The 17,747-nt window shown below is 39.0% G+C and overlaps 2 protein-coding genes across 2 annotated transcripts; one reads left to right on the forward strand and one right to left on the reverse strand.

Annotated features, from left to right (window-relative positions):
* Nucleotides 1–1,635: 1,635 nt before the first annotated feature.
* On the reverse strand, nt 1,636–11,610 carry LOC106091760 (early endosome antigen 1-like). The gene is made up of 2 exons (XM_059369010.1): nt 11,343–11,610; nt 1,636–3,312 (listed from the first exon to the last, which is right to left on the reverse strand). Exons 1-2 carry the CDS (start codon nt 11,462–11,464, stop codon nt 1,743–1,745), a joined length of 1,692 nt encoding a protein of 563 aa, XP_059224993.1. The 5' UTR covers nt 11,465–11,610; the 3' UTR covers nt 1,636–1,742.
* A 2,279-nt stretch (nt 11,611–13,889) lies between these two features.
* Nucleotides 13,890–17,738, forward strand: LOC106091766 (uncharacterized). The gene is made up of 3 exons (XM_013258409.2): nt 13,890–13,995; nt 14,054–14,126; nt 16,345–17,738. Exon 3 carries the CDS (start codon nt 16,358–16,360, stop codon nt 17,609–17,611), a length of 1,254 nt encoding a protein of 417 aa, XP_013113863.1. The 5' UTR covers nt 13,890–13,995; nt 14,054–14,126; nt 16,345–16,357; the 3' UTR covers nt 17,612–17,738.
* The last annotated feature ends 9 nt before the right edge of the window (nt 17,739–17,747 follow it).

A 17,747-nucleotide genomic window follows, 5' to 3' on the forward strand; every position in this document is an offset into this window, starting at 1 on the left:
CACACAACACAACCAAAACTCGTTGACAGATAGTGCACTTCGCGAGAAAAAATTGTACTCAGCTGTTTACGGTACACTACCTGGTAATTATGTCATGGTCGCAACCAGTTCGCTTTCGGAAGAAATTTTAGCACTACTACAGCCCTTCTTTCTATTACTAATTCGATTCGGAAGCCGCTTAATGAACGCGAAAGCTGTATCTTGGTGTCCTTCGATCTGACTAAGGCGTTTGATGGTGTAGATCGTTTTATTCTTGTTGAGAAATTTAATATTTCCAAATCCATGTGCAAGTTGATCTATACGTATTTACTTGGGCGTTCCCAGTATGTTGACATAAATGGGACGAGATCTAATATCACAGTTTGAGAATGAGTTTTGCAAACCTCTTGTTTTTGCAGATGACATATATTTATTATTTGACGCAAATTCTGCGCAGTCTTGTATTATAGATCATCTTAGTAGCATCAAAATAGACTGCTTATTAATCCTGCTAAAACCAAGGCTTTGTTTTTCCATTCTCGTTACCGAACTCTACCATCAACCAATTTGAGAAGGTTGTATGCTCTCAGACCGAGGCGTGTCCGTCTGCGATTAGGCCACTCACTTCTAATGTCACAGGTGAATTATGGCATAGAGGTTTATTGTGGAACTTGGTCTTTATAACTTACAAAAGTTAGAAAGAGTGGTTAGAAGAATTGTTCTATATTGTTTCGGATTGACCGTGCGTGATCATGATCGTGTAAACGAACTTGCTCCAATAGTTTTAGGATGTCCATCTCATGATTATCTTAACCTGCGTTCTGTGCTTCATTTTTATAAAATCATGGGCTTTCTTGTATTGATATTGAATAAATAAATCGGACAATAAATGTGTCTTTTATGGGTCCAAAACCTTAAATCGAGAGATCGGTCTTTATGGCAGATATATCCAAATCTAAACCGATCTGAGCCAAATTGAAGAAGAATGTCAAAGGGCATAACACAACTAACTCTCCCAAATTTCGGCGAAATCTGACAATAAATGTGCCTTTTATGGGCCCAAGACCTTAAATCGAGAGATCGGTCTATATGAAAGCTATATCCAAATCTGGACCGATCTGAGCCAAATTGAAGAAGAATGTTAACTGGCCTAACACAACTAACTGTGCCAAGTTTCAGCAAAATCGTATAATAAGTGTGGCTTTTATGTGCCTAAGACCCTAAATCGGCGGATGGGTCTATATGGGGTCTATATCAAGATACAGTCCGATATAGGCCCTTTTCGAACTTAACGTGCAAAATGGACAAAAAACGAATCTGTGCAAAGTTTCAGCTCAATATCTCTATTTTTAAAGACTGTAGCGTGATTTCAACAGACAGACGGACGGACATGGCTAGATCGTCTTAGATTTTTACGCCAATCAAGAATATAAATATATATTTTATAGGTTCGGAAATGGATATTTCGATGTGTTGCAAACGGTTCCCCACCATCCTTCGGTGGTGATGGGTATCAGAAAGGCGGGGAAAAATATAATTTCTGTATAATGAAGTTTCTATATAATGAAGTAATTTACTGGTCCCGTCATTGTTCATTATAGGGAAGTTCGACTGTATATGTATTCTATATAACGTAATTGAAAAAATTTTTTGCAATTAATTGACAAATATAATATATTCAGGTATGTAATCCAAACTATACAAATTTACAAATCTATTAAGTTTCAGCATTAGGTTTGTTGATAAGCTATGCCGAACTATGTTTAAAGAGCACTCAAGTTCGGGAAGTTAAAATCAATATCCAATTCTGCATTAGGTTTGTTTATAAGCTCATCAACTTGTTTGTGTGTATATATTGGTATGCCTCTGATATCGGTTAGATGTCTTTTGGCAAATACTTGATTGTTCGTCCAGAAAACATATGGAAAACCATTGTCCACAAGTTTCTGTTTGGCATAAAGAAACACCTCATGTACTCTTTCATCGATGTATTCCTTTATCAATATGGATCTGAAAAAGATATTGTCACTTCTATTGAGCTTGCTCTTGCTGGCAAGGAATTTGTTTTTTATATCGCGATTAATAAACTGTACAAAAATTGAAATGTTGCCCTTCGGTCTGGGAGCATTGCGACCAACAATGTTTACCTTAAGAATGTCCTCTCTTCTCAAAAATATTTGCAATTGATTAGCTAACAGAAAGATAGTCTGCTCTAGGGGATATAGTAATTGCCGTGATGGGTAGTTCTGAATGATAATGCTGTTTGCAGTATTCTCATCTTTTCGCATTCCACGAGATTGAGCATTATCCGTCTTCTTCGGTTGTCTTCGACTAGACGAGGCTTCAGAATTAATTGATTCTGCAGATGAGGCAAACTTTGTCAAGTCCTTCATATTGGTTACCGCGAATGGCTCTTCTTTATTATCCATAGAGGTGGAGCATATTGTCTTTATTTTCATGTGATCTATATAGCTCTGTAATTTCAATTTGTCGATTTCCAATTGGGTACTCTTTGTTATCTCTTTGCTAAACTCCTCCGATATATGCTTTAGTTTTTGTTCCATTGCTTTCAATTTTTCTTGGTATATCATAATTTGTGCACTGTCTGTGCCCTTGCTCTGCTTATCGTCCCTTTCCGACTTATTGAGTTTTGCAGTTTTCAAACGATTGCACTCGAGAGTTAGTCGTTTGACTTTGGCGGCCTCTGCCTCTAGTTGATGTTTGGTTTGAATTAGACTTTCTTCTAAAGCAATGATTTTAGTCTTTTTCAGTTCGCCAATGGTGGTGCTGTTCACTACCTCAATGTCATTTGATTCTGAAATGTTTAAGGTATTTTCTTTCTCAGCACCCTTTTGTTTGGTGCATAACGCCTCGTCACTGCTCAATGCTTGTTTCCCATTTAATTCTACTGATTCTAGTGGTTTCTTTGACGACTTATTTTCCTCCAATCTTGCAATGGTTTTATTCAACTCGTTTATTTTTTGTGATTTCTCGTGGTTACTTTTCTCCAAGCTTCGAATTACTTTGGTATTTTCGTCTAGTTGGTCATGAGCAGATTTAAGGGAATTGCTCAGCCTTATTTGGTTTTCTATATGTGAGCTATTTTTAGATTCATATGCCTGAAAATCCTTTTCCAAAATAGCAATTTTAGATTTATATTCCGTTAGTAATGTATCCTTATCTATTTGCTTCAATTCCAAAGCGGCTATTTCCCCGGCATATTGCTTTAGTTTTTTCTCCAATGCTTCAACAGTGTCAACAGTTTCATCAAAACTTAAGAACAATTTGTGGGTAGTTGGATTGGCGAAGCGACATTGTGGGCAGCTGGTTGATCTATTAAAAAAAAAAAAGATTCCACACAGCATTACTCAACAAATAAAAAAACCAGTAAGGAAAGGCAAAAGTCGGAAGGGGCCAACAATATGATACCCTACACCCCTGCAATTATAAATTCGGGCTATATATAAATATATATGTATTTGAGAGCTATATCGGCCATATAAGTTCAAATCCGGCGATAAATATATATGGGTGCTACATCTAAATTTTAGCTGATTTTGATGAAATCTCGCAAACAGTAACAAAGCTGTCCGTGCCAAATTTTGTGCAGATCGTTTGAAATACTACGGCCATTTAAGTGCAAATCGGGTGATACATATATATGGGAGCTATATCTACAATAAATACAAACCGTTTTTAATGAAGTTTTGCAGATATGTTAAGATCAGCAATAAAACAATTCATGCCAAATTTTGTGCAGATCGTTTGAAAATTGTAGCTCCTACCGTCATATAAGTGCAAATCGGGAGATACATATATACGCGAGCTATATCTAAATCTGGACCGATTTTGATGAAATTCTGCAGATATGTTAAGATTAGTAACAAAACAATTCATGCCAAATTTTGTGCAGAACGGTTGAAAATTGTAGCTACTACGGTCATTTAAGTTCAAATCGGGCGATACATTCATATGGGAGCTATATCTAAACCCGAACTGATTTAAATGAAATTCTGCAGATATGTTAAGATCAGCAACAAAATAATCCATTTCGAAATTTGTGCAGATCGGTTGAAAATTTTAGCTACTACGGCCATTTAAGTGCAAATCGGGCGATACATATATATGGGAGCTATATCTAAATCTGAACCGATTTTTACCAAAATATATCTAAATCTGAACCGATTTTTAACCAAATAGAGTCCGTGTTTGGGCCAAAAAAGTGTTATTTGGACAACAAATACGACCTGCCATTTGATTACAAGAATACTCATGGACTCACAGACAGACGGACGGACAGACAGACATGGTTAAATCGAATCAGAAAATGATTCTGATTCGATCTCATCCTTAGCTTTATAAATACCTAAGATAATGTTTGCTTATTTATATTACACAAAAGGAAGTTGATCGAGTCAATTTTATTTTTAGCTAGCCAAACTGGGCCCGCTCCGCTGCGCCTTCTTTAACTCTCTAATATCTTTTTAGGTTGGCGACACTTCGCCCTGATTGCGGATATCGAATTCGTGCCATTGTATCCTATGACGCTGAAAAAATTTTCCCCAAAAGAGGTGTCGCACTGCGGGACGCCGTTCGGACTCGGTTTTAAAAAAAGGTCCCTTATCATATTGCCATGGCCGGTAAATACAAACGGTTTGGAGGGTGTTTTGGGGCTGGGGCGGCCATTGGCACTTTTTACTGAAAATAGATATCAAACTCGTTCTTTATTCCCAACGGAAATGAAGTTCAATTTAGGGGGTGCTTTGGGGCGTACCCCAAAACACTTGGCTCCAAAATTAGATATTAAATTCGTTTTCTACTTTCAAATACCTTTTATTTAAGTCCCATATTGTCACAATGGGTCAAATTACCCATTTGAAGTATCTTTAGGAGGAAAAGCGCCACCTAGACTTGAACGCAAATTTTAATGTCATATTCGTAATATACTCCCTAATGCCTTTCATTTGAGTCCAATATAACCATGATCGGCTAATATGCCCATTTGGGGGTGGGCGACCTCCCATTACTTGGACCTAATGTTTTATGCCATAATTGTAATCTACTATCTAATACTTTTCATTTGAGTCCCATATTGACATGAACTTCGAATATATCTGTTTAGAGGATTTTTGTATTGAGGGGGCTCCGCTGGGTACTTGAACCCAAATTTTAATACCATATTCGTGTTCTGGTCTCCAATACTTTTCATTTGATACCCTTATTGTGCCCATCGGACCACTTTCGGATATGGGTGGCTTTTTGCGGTAAAGGGGGGCGTCCGTCCGCCTCCACCCGATATCTAAAAATTATATAGCCTACGTTTCCTACCATACAAACTTACACAATCTATGAAAATTTTAAGAAAATCAGTTCAGTTTAATGGCGTTTTTGAGGGGTGGCATGACCCCCTATACTCGATCTGATTTTGTATGCCAGATTCAAAATCTATCCCGAATACCTTTCATTTGAGGCCCATATTGACATGCACGTCTAATATGTCTATTTAGGGGAATTTCGGGGATCGGGCGGCCCGATGGGTGCTTAGACCCAAATTTTAGTTCCAAATTAGTACTCTATTTTCCAAAACCTTTCCCCGGTCGGTCCACTTTTGGTTTTGGGTAACGGGAGAGGGTCCGCCCCCTTCCGAAATCAACAAATTATGAAGCCTATTTCTCCTTTCTGTCCATATTCGGAATCTACTCACGAACACCTATCATTTGAGTCCCATATTGTCATGATCGACCAAAAAACCTATTTTAGGGGGTTTTGGTGTTGGGGCGGCCCCCAGTTACTTAGACCCAATTTTTAATATGAAATTCGTACTCTACTCCTGAATACCTTTCATTTGAGTCCCATATTGTCCCGAACGGTCCACTTTTATTTTTGGGTAGTACTTTTGGGGTAAGGGGGAGGGTCCGCTCCCCTTTCTATATCAAAAAAGCCCCACATAGAAATGAATGCCCAATCCACCGTTACCCCAAAAACACCACCCAAAATCAAAAGTCGACCGATAAGGACAATATGAGGTTCAAATAAAAGGTGTACGGGAGTAAATTACGAATCTGACATACAAAATCAGATCGAAGTACAGGGGTCACCCCCCCTATTTGGGCATATAAAGCGACATAACCGCCTTACAGAAAATGCGATGGATTAGCAAGGATGACACAATAATACCGAATAATACTTATCACAAATCCGGAGTCAAACTCATCTTATATATAAAAATCAAATTGTGTTGGTTTGCTCCGTATAAACTCAAAAAAGGGAGGAAACGATTACCTTGAAATTTTCATACATTGTGCAAATTTGCCTAGAAGGAAACATAGGCTATATAATTTTTTGATATCGGATGGGGGCGGACCCTTACCTCAAAAACGCTACCCAAAACCAAAAGTGGACCTATAGGCACAATATGGGTATCAAATGAAAGGTAAACTTGTATCAAAGTACCTAGCGGACCGCCACAACCCCAAAACTCCTCTAAACAGATATATTCGATGTTCTTGTCTATATGAGACCCAAATATATTCGGCAGTAGATTAAAAATATGGCATAAAGAATTAGATCCAAGTAATGGGAGGTCGCCCCACCCCCAAATACACCCAAATGGGCATATTAGACGACCATCGCAAATTACGAATATGACATTAAGGTATTTGAGTGTAGAAAACGAATTTGATATCCAATTTTGAAGCCAAGTGTTTGGGGGTACGCCCCTAAACTGAACTTCATTTTCGACTATGGCAATATGGAGCTCATAAACAGTATTTGGGAGTAAAGAACGAATTTGTTATCTATTGTCAGGGCAAAATGACGGTGGCCGCCCCAGCCCCAAAACACCCTTCAAACGGTTCATATTTACCGACCATGATAATAAGAGGCTCAAATTAAAGAGTTTTGGGAGGGGAACACGAATTTGATATCCATATTTGAGTGGAAATGTCTGAGGTGTCATCCCTTCCCAAAAAAGCACTTCTCATTACCCCAATTTCTAAAAACACCAGATGTCGGAGATTGGTAATGGGATTCGTCCGACATTTTTTTGCACTCTTACAGTCACCAATAACGAAACATGGTTTCTATTGTTGGGGTCGAGTGCCTCGGTGGCCGCTCAATGGACGTATAGACCAATCACGACAATATAGAGCTGAAGGTACTTGAGAGAAAAAAAACGAGTTTCATATTTATTTGAAGAGCCATGTGATTGGGGAGCCGCCCACATAATAATACCTCCCTAATCGGACGTTACCGACCATGGTAATATGTGACTTATATAAGAGCTATTTGGGATGAGATTACGAAATTGATGCTCCTTTTGGGGTACAAAGACCCTGGGGTATACCCCACCCTCAAAAGAACTCATTAACCGATCAAGCCAATATGGGGCTCACATAAAATGTAGTATTTGAAAGAAGAGCACGGAGCTTGTATTTACCACCCCATAATAATTTTGTATGAGAATAATATTGGTTAAACGTACAAGCTCAGATTAAGTAGGCGTTTGATGAACAATATCGGTGTCGTACGAAACAAGAGCTGTTGTATGACGAAAATATAACGACAAATAACACTGACGAAAGCAGAAGTGGAAGACCAAAGCTTCGAAAGAATCTCTACACTGATGCTGAAGAAACTGTATTTACCTGGAGTCGAGTTTTTTACAACTAAGATTGCACCTGACAACACTTGGGATTTCCGTTCGAAAGTTTGATATTTTATAGCAAAATCGTACTCAGAACGTTTTGACGAACGACCATCATTTGTGCTTTTTTAGAACATTTTCGTGCGACCATTTAAGACGTTTACTAAGACGTTTTCATCCATTTTGCCCATAGAAACGGAAGAAGGAAGATAGACGCCTTCTGATTCCTATCGCTTAAACTTTCAGATGGCTTTAAAAAACGCCAACAACTAACGAACGTTCACATCCGCTAAATCAGACAAGTTTTCAAAGATATTCAAATCTAAAGGCGAACACACACAGCTTCAGTTTGTTAGCACCATCCTATAGCATTTTGTAAAACTGGTTTGATGAATTTAGACGTGGCTTAAAGTCGAATTCCCAGAAGTTCGTCCAAAAACGGCCATTGCCAGAGAGCATTGATGCTCTCGTCATGTGGCATACCGTGAGATAGATGCATCGTTGGGCAATTCTTCCACCAGCATAATTCAATATGGCATGAACCGCTTGCCGTAAAATATTTGTTTTCGATAGATTCCGCACAATTTGGCAATCGCTAAAAAAAGGCTCGTGTCGATTAGTGCGAAGAAATTTTGAAAAAATACGATCGCGATGCTTCAAAATACGTTTATAAGATTTTGTTGTTTTTGTAGCAGTGCGTTCTGTTCTATCTTTCGTCTGCATGGTTCTTTTGAGTATCCAGATCCAGGAACCCTGCAACTAAAGTGGGGTGCGTTCAGATTGATCTGAGTCTAAGTCGATTGGGTCGGGCTGGGTAGTTAAACAGATGATGTGTGTTCTGTGGCCCCAGATCACAATTGGGACACACACAACTGCCCGTCGGCATCAATCCTTGCGGTATAGAACACAAGATGATGATTTGGATGATCCCTGCGATAACTTTCCAGTAGGTATTGCTTGGACAGCATGCAGTTATGTCTTTGCACGTTATGAGATTATCGCATTTGGCGAATCGTGGATCTATGCGTATAAGCCCGAAACAAAACAACAATTCATCGTGTGGGTCTTTGAAGACGAGCCAACCAAATCCAACGAAAGTTGGTCATGGAAGAAGCACTTCAAGCAAATGATCGCCTGTTTGTTCGGTAAAACTGGTCATATGGCAACTGTTCCGCTGATTTGATTGCTTGAAGTCTTGAAAGAAATTCGAAAAAACAACAAGAGAAGACGAATCATTGGACAGCATAACATTGCGAGCTCTCACACACCGGCTCAAATCAGCGCCTTTTTGACCAGGCAAAACGTTGAACTGATGGGTCATTCGGCATACAGCCCTGACTGGGCACCCAATGATCCATTTTTATACCCGCACATTAATATAAAAATGCGTGGTCAATGATTTTCAACGCCCAAAAAATGCTGTTAATGTGTTCAATGTCAATGTTTTGGAGGTGTCTCAAACGGAGTGGAAAAAGTGCTCAACAATTGGTTTGAGCACATGAAAAAGTGTATAAATTATGTTGGAGAATTTTTTGAAATTTTGTTAAATTTTCATTATAAGGTCAGAAATTTATATTGCAGCCCTAGTATAGTAACGAAGGTCTGGAAGATGGGCAGAGTCATCCCACTACCAAAGCCTGGCAAGGAGCCGAGCAAGGGGCAGTCGTTCATACCGATCCCCCTTCCCTCGCCGGTAGCCAAGACGCTTGAGGGGATAACCCTCCCGATCCTCGTTGGAGAATTTCCATTCGCCAAGCAAAAGCATGGATTTCGAAAACTGCATAGCACAACAACTGCCTTGCATGCCATCACCGCACACATTTGCTGTGGCTTCAATCAGCCCAGGCCATCTTATAGGACGGTCCTCGTGTCACTTGACCTGTGGAAAGCCTTTGACCCGGTCAGCCATGCCATACAATGCCAACCCGTCCATCAGGCCAGGCCTGAAATGCGGGTAAAAGAATTATATGTGCGATCGTCAGTCGTTTGTGGAATTTAGGGATGAGAATTTAAAACCCCGTAGAGTGAAACAGACAGTTCTCCAAGGCGGGATGATAACTCCGGTACTGTGTTACCTCTAATTATCCTCTATTCCACCCACTCCAGACGTCAATGAGATCGTATCGTATGCGGACGATCGAACGATCATGGCATCTGTCCCCAGCCCCACTGGTGATATCTGCGATAGGTCAAACGATCTTGCCGCTTATTTTGCTGCAAGAGTTTTTAATATATCCACCACCAAATCTTCAGCCACAATGTTTACCGCATACACGCATGAGGTGAAAGATAAGATAAGACAGCTCTTACACATTGTCCGCGCATGCCACTGCAATTTGCTATAAGGTCCACATTGAAACAAGTTTCTCAAGTTGTTTGTTGGCTACGCACAAAGCAATTGGCCGGTCTGCGTTCTCGACAACTATATGACACACTGTGGAATAATATTCAGATCTGCCAGAATGCCGCTCTTCAAACTGGGAGTGGCCGTCTCCTCAGTTCTAACATGGACCACCTCCCGTGCAAGTTGCAACTGCATGCTGTCTAAGCAATACCTTCCTGGCTGTTATTGCGGGGACCATCCAAATCATCATCTTGTGGATAGGCATCCACCGCCCAGTAGCTTTAAAGTGGATCTACATAATCTAGAACGAGAGAATCAGCGATACAAGAGAGAACCTCGAGATCAAGCGGGTCTGTACAACATTCATACATAATACACGATAGCAGTTGAGCTGGAGAACGAGCGCCACCGAAGAAAATTACCTCACCCGGCAAACCCGGGTAGCACCGACTCTTGCTCGAGACGTCAAGGCGAGTCATTGGCGCCTTCAAATAACCAATGGCCATGTTTCCGCGGCGATTGGTCGTATAGACCGGAAGAGCTTGACGAAGATCACCACCTCCACATGCAAGTGTGGCTACAACAACAACAACATGGGTTCAGGAAAATGAACCGCATGGTGCCATTACCATACGTATCAGCCAGGGACTGGAGCAGAAAAGTGCATATATACGAAACTATATCGTGGCCCTTGATCTTTCAAAGACATTTGATATGGTCAGTCGCACCACCCTTATCAATAACATCATTTAGTCGGATCCGAATTCGACGAAGAGGTAGATTGTTAACCACATGTGCGGTCGCCAGTCATACTTAGAGTTGAGAAACACGGAAGGTGTTCCCCATATTCACCCTGGATGAAAGAGATCTCAATAAAGCTTGAAGTCAAAGTCGATGGACAAGGAATTTCCCGTATACCCTAGGGGTGACCCTCAGTAGCCACTATTTGTCTTTAGCCGCTTCACACTGCCCATATTCCACAGGGAATGTTTGGGGACCTTGGTCATTTACTCGGCTCCTGGAATTTTCCACTTTCTCAGCATCAACGCGAAGATTCCGTCGTGGTTTAACGGATAGCGTTTGTATTTTAATCCTTTGGTAAAATTGCACCGGTTGCTCATCGGTTCGAAAGCCACGGTGCAACGAATGGCAAAAAAAATCCTGGACTGAATCACAAAATTTGAGAAGACACTGTCAAAATTTCAAAAGGAAACCAAATATATTTGAATACTGAGATCCTGCCTCTACATGAAAAATGAAAAATTTTTTAACCATTTTGTTTGATCTTATATCTCTTTTTCTTTTCGCACTATCTATTTGAAATTTTTGCTCTTATTGGAGCATAGTATATAATAGTTTCCCAAAAAGAATTACCTCACTTGCCACTCATTCATACACTTAAAGTGGAAAACGTGTCCACAACTGGTACAGAAAATATCTTCGACGTTTTTAAATAACTCCGCACAAATGGGACAAATCACATTTAGTAATGACATTTTTTCTTTTTTGCAGCTTGAAAAATTTTGGACGACTTGTTTTCTATATCAATCGAATGTTCTTATCGTTGTTCAATTCTCAGAAACTAAAGATTAACTTCACACACATCTGTTCTTTGGTTCACTCTTATCTGTACTTCCCCTTTGTAATATCTTGTATGTGGTTTAATGTCAGAGTCAGATCATGAAGTAGTGAGAAGTAAACATAAGAATCTAAACACAATGAAAGAGTCAGTCGATAAAGTCACCAAATTCAAAACACCTCACAGTAAATATATTGGGTTACCCAAAAAGTAATTGCGGATTTTTTAAAAGAGAGTTGATGCATTTTTAACAAAACTTAGAATGAATTTTAATCAAATATACTTTTTTTACACTTTTTTTCTAAAGCAAGCTAAAAGTAACAGCTGATAACTGACAGAAGAAAGAATGCAATTACAGAGTCACAAGCTGTGAAAAAATTTGTCAATGCCGACTATATGAAAAATCCGCAATTACTTTTTGGGCAACCCAATATATATAGACCTAAATTTGACCGATTAAACATGGTATTGATTTATAAAAATCTTTTCAACCACGGTGTTAATTGCTTTAATTATTTTTGACATAGAAATTCTATGTTTTTTTATATCATGGCAAGTGATTGGTTAACAAGGCGTTCGTTGAACATATTTTTAATTGTACCAATTAAATTGTTATTTAATAGTATAAATTGTGCATTGAGCAAGATAATATTGTTGTCCCTTTCACTCATAGGTAATGCAAAAAGAAGTGCGAATGAGTCAAAAATAAGTCTAGCTCCTATCACCTACAGACACAAAGTGGAGTGGCTATAGAAAAAAATATCAAGAAAATTAGAAGCGTGGTTTTTATTTCTATATTAAATGTATTTTTTTTTTGCTATAATTTTAAAGTTAAACAAATACACTGTGAAACATTTTGCGCTGGTACTATCCACATAAATTCATTTATAGGTAGTGGCAGCTCCCCAACAACAACATATTGAGTGCACTATCTCTCAAAATCAGTTATTAGAGCAACTCTGATTTTGAATATGTTACTAGTTCGCTCCATTTTTCGTTGTTTGTGTGTTATGGTTCTTAACTTTTTTACACACATGCAACCAAAACTCTTTGACAGATACTGCACATCGCGAGAAAAAATTGTACTCAGTTGTTACGGTTAACGGTAACGAAAATTTCGTTTTGGATATGTCAATGCATATCTTATTGTGATGAAAATTTGCCAGAGGTGCATACTGCGATTTAAATGGAGTACGGGCAAGACAAATTTAACAGGTAGGAACAATTGGCCAACAACAAAAAATAGAGTGCACTGCAAAACCAGTGACAGTGCAACCCCGATTTTGAGTATGTCGCTAGTTCGCGCCATTTTTCGTTGTTTGGGTGTGCTATAGTTCTTGAATATAGGCTGGCACAACGTTCTTTTTTACGTAACAGTTTCCGAAAATCGTTCTTTCGGTGGTTTGACAAGGTTGATTTTTTGGGTTTCTTTGGCCAAAATGTTGTGATTTACAAATAAAAATTAATATGGCATCAAACAATTTATCAGCTGCTTACGTGCATGTGTACACACAAATGTAAGTGTGTGGGTCGTACTAAAATTCATATATGTTGTTGTAATTTCAACCAAAATCCACCCCTTCGTAATTAATAAATAATGCAGGATTCACTGAATAAGGTTAAGCCAAGCGATCAGCCGATATACTTTTTTTTTAATATTTGGCAGTACTTGGCATTGAGGATGTCAACTTGTTCTCTTTTTACATTCATTCTTTGTTTACGTTTTCTCCCATATGATGACATTTTCAATCGTCAGATTTGACATCCTTAATGATGTTTATGGGGCCTATCCACTTTGTGTTTTGCATGTGACCTAACCTTCTATTAGTGAATCCTGTAAATAATGAAACACAAAACACTTTATTTTTTTCCAATTCGAGTAGAGTACATGTGAGCAACATTACTAACACCAACAAACACCCAGTTACAATTAGAAGTTTGACGATCGTGTTTATATTGCATAAGAAAATGACTTGCTGCACAGCGACTGTGGTTGTGCTCTCAATGGGCGTCCCGAAATGTAAATTTTCTTTAGATGAAAAAACAAGTTATAGTATAAGTTTATGGAGTTTCAACGCGAAAACCGAACCGAATTCGTTGACAGAAAGTGTACTTCGCGATAAAGAATTGTACTCAGCTGTTGGCTGTATACTACTCAATATGTCAATATGTCTTGGAATACGACAGTTATTCACGTGAAAACCCGATTGGAATACAAATCCAAAAGGAATACGAATCGTTTGCCTGAAACTGTGGTGTGTAAACGCTATATAAATCTTAACACGACTCTTCAAACAAATCATGACGTGTAAATGATTCATATGAAATGAAAATTACATATATTCCCAATCATCTACTCAGTTTACAATTGCTTATTCAGATAGTTTTGGTTTTATTTAAAACAACGAAATTAATAATTAGCTAGTAAAAACAATTAAATAATTTATAGTAGGTATCCGTTTTCTTGGTCTATTAACTAAAAAATATTAAAGGACATGTTTTTTAGCACAATTCTGAAGTATTTTGCGCAACCGGCGAGTTCTAATTGGAAATATCGCTAATTTAAGGAGTGCCCCTTGGTAAGTAGTTTGACATTTTTTTTTATTAATATCAAGACTGGTTATAGGGTTTTATTTGCACACTTGATCCTTTTACATTGTGGAGAATTACATTGGTAGCTACAAAACTCGAGATCAGTGATTTTGGTTGTTATTGTTGTTACGGCATCTTGCGTATTCATCCTTACTTAGTTACGTTGTGAACAGATGACGTGTGTCGTGTGGGTCCTGAATGGATGACGTGTTAGATATTGAACAGATAAAGTGTGTCAAGCGGTAAACGCATAAAGCACGTTCGCTATTTCATCCATATGGTCATCTCGCTCTCGATGGTGTAGATGTAACCTGACGTCTCTGGGCGGTGGATGCTTATCCACAAGATGGCTGTTCTTGTTAGAGCCACATTTGTATGTAGAGTGCGATCATCGTCGTGGTCTATGGGTTACCCAGCTAGTTCTGGTCCATAGGACCGATCGCCGCGTTTACCTTTTGGCCATTGGTCATTAAAAGGCGTCAATAACTCGCCTTGTCATATCAATAGCTGCTGCGACACCAGCTAGTTGTTGTAGCCACATATTCATGTGGAGGTGGCGATCCTCGTCAAGCCTCTATAGGGGAGCAATTGGTTATTTAAAGGCGCCAATAACCCGCCTTGTCATATCGTCGGTGTAGCTCGCAGCTAAGCTTCTCGTGGCGGCAATGAACACCACCCAGATCGGACCTCAGTGTTCCAGCCTGTGTGGTGCTAACAGATATCCCGTGCGGGACACCAGCTAGTAGTGCTGCGTAGACAACATCCAATTGTGTCAGCGTACAGGAAGAATCTTTGTCTACTGATGATTTGATGACTGGTGGTCCAGATGAGAATTGAGAATAAGTCCTATCCCAGTATATAGGACAGCATTCTGTCAGATCTGCAGTCAACAAGTTTGTTTTAATTTGTTTTTGTTGTATCAGTGTGTTATACACTGAGGCCCGCCAGCCCTTGCCGATGAAGGACTTCATCGGGTGAATCCGGTACTTACAAGTGGCTGCCATGGGATTGTTTTGTTTTTTTTTAGATTGCTCAAGTGCTACCAAGTGCGGAAGATCTGTAAAAGTATTTTCGGATATTTGGTAATCAGAAACGTAGTGCCATCGACTCTCATATTCAGCTCCCAAGGTATTTTTGGGCTTTCCATGTAGTTAATGTGGCTGAAAATTTGGGTATTTTTAAATGTCTTGCAGGGAAATAAGACTGTTAAAGGAGACGTTGTTATTGCAGCCACATTGGCTGTTAGTATACATATTGATTCAATCTAAGATTATTTGATCCATCTACCGACTCGTCTATCGATCGTTTTTCCGGACATTTTAGAGGTGATTGGTGTTATTGGGCCCTTTATTGCATGCAGGGTAGATATTGTGAGTGATATAAGTACAGTTTGCTACACCATTCGGATCTTAATTGGGACTGAGTAGCTCTGGTTTTTCTAGGCAGGTCTTTCTTTCTCATCATCCTCTGCTATTGGTGATGGGCGCCTAACAAGGACTATATTTGGCTGATACTATGATTTGCATAGGTTACAGTATCCTGATGAATATTCTTATACCTATATATATATTTGCGTCCCTAAACATTCAGATACTCGTTGAGTTGGATATTTGGGCGATTCTCTTGGTGGCAGCTGAAGAGATACTGTTTAGAGAGAAGATCACAATGATCTTTAACTTAAATGATCTTGATCTCCTTGTATAGATGGTCGATGTTTGTCATCTTTAGGCAGCCCATGATGATGGTCCTAACGGCGGAGTTTTGACAGGGTCTGAAGGTTTTTCCATTGCGTTTATAATTGGTTAATAATGTCTCTTTGTTGTTGTTGTCCTTACGACCCGATGGAGTTCCTCATCGGCAAGTGCTGCCGCCTCAGTGTATAACACACTGCTACAACAATAACAACGGGAAAAATATGTCTAGGTTCACCCCTAGCATCTTCGGGTGAATAACAGTCGAAATTCATTGCCCATTGACTATGACTTCAAGCTCCATTGAAACCTCTTTCGTCCAGGTTGTAAATATTGTGGCCAAAGATTTCGTTTGAGAGATTTTTCAAGAGGTTTAAGAAACGTGTTGATGAAGTTAATATGCCCACGTTCTCTAACAGAAGGGCCTTTTTCTGCTTTCGTGATCGTTTTTAATACCAAATAAATTTCCAAAACTAAGACAACAGCATTCTATTTTATTTATTTCCATATTCAGTAAAACCTTCAACATGGATGAGGATAAAAATGTAGCTGATTCTCAAGAAATGCAAAAAGCAATTCAGAGACGCGATCTTCTGAAAGGTTCCATGAAACGCATACTAGCATTTGTCCAAAACCCTCCCGCAAACATATCCTCGGAACTAATAAAAACACGTCTCAGTCGTTTGGAAGATGTATGGAAGGAATTTACAGAGAATACAGAAGCACTATACCAATTTAAAAATGAAAAGGACTATGTGGATCCAGAAGAAGATTATTATGAATATGAGGATATGTATATGAATGCCAAAAGCTTGTTCAATTCGCTTATACCCAAACAGACAGATGATCAACTGATTGTGGACAAACAATCCACTTTGATTACTCAGCTTTTGGAACGCATAAGTAAATTGGAGTCGACAGGCAACAGTAATGTTCAGCAACCCAGAGAGGAAGATGATTTTCCACAAATTGTAATTAAGCCATTCGATGGCAACTACAATGAATGGCCTATGTTTGAAAACCTTTTTAATAGTGCCCTAGATACTAAGCCTGACTGGAAGGATATTCAAAAATTTAAATATTTGAAAACTTTATTGCGTGGAAATGCTAGCAATGTCGTACAGAATATACCGGTAAACGATGAGGCCTTCACAGCTGCTTGGAAGAGTCTAAAGGAACATTTTGATCGACCTAGACTCGTTGCTAATTTTCATATACAAACTTTTTTGAATCATCCAGCTTTGAAAAATTTCAACTCAAAAGAAATTCGTTCGATTTGTGGTGTGGCAGGTGAGGTCATAAGGGCACTTGATTCGATTGGAGAGACGGAGCGTGATCCATGGATTATTTGGATATTGATGACTAAACTTAATTCAGACATTTATACCAAATGGAATGAACACACCATGAAAGATCCAAAACCTACGGTTGCCTCATTCTTAAATTTCCTGGATCAATTCTGTAATGAACTAGGCAGTAATGATGACCATTATTACCAGAAGGCAACAGGAACAAAGAAGGAAAAACATCATCAACGTTCTTCAAGTGTTCAGTCCATACATAGACCTGCACCCGTAAATTCAAACGGCCAAGCAACTTCCGATGCACCCTCAACGAATAATGGTGCAATAGCGAGAAATAGACCCCAACAACGAAGACAATTCTACAAAAATAAATCTAATCAATCAAATCAAGCAGCTGCGCAAATACTACCGATGACACCACAATTTCAGCCGAACTCTGCTCCGGTCTTTAATCCGTTTAAAAGCTATCCCATTTAAGATATCTTTGATGCCTACAAAGCATTTACATTTCTTAGTTTTATTTATACAATTTGCATGTATATAATTTGTCATATTTTTTTATAATCTGTTATAAACCCTAAATAAACCCACATTGGTCACCATAGCACAGAGT

This window comes from Stomoxys calcitrans, chromosome 5, assembly GCF_963082655.1.
Source record: "Stomoxys calcitrans chromosome 5, idStoCalc2.1, whole genome shotgun sequence".
NCBI classification, from domain to species: Eukaryota; Metazoa; Arthropoda; class Insecta; order Diptera; family Muscidae; genus Stomoxys; species Stomoxys calcitrans.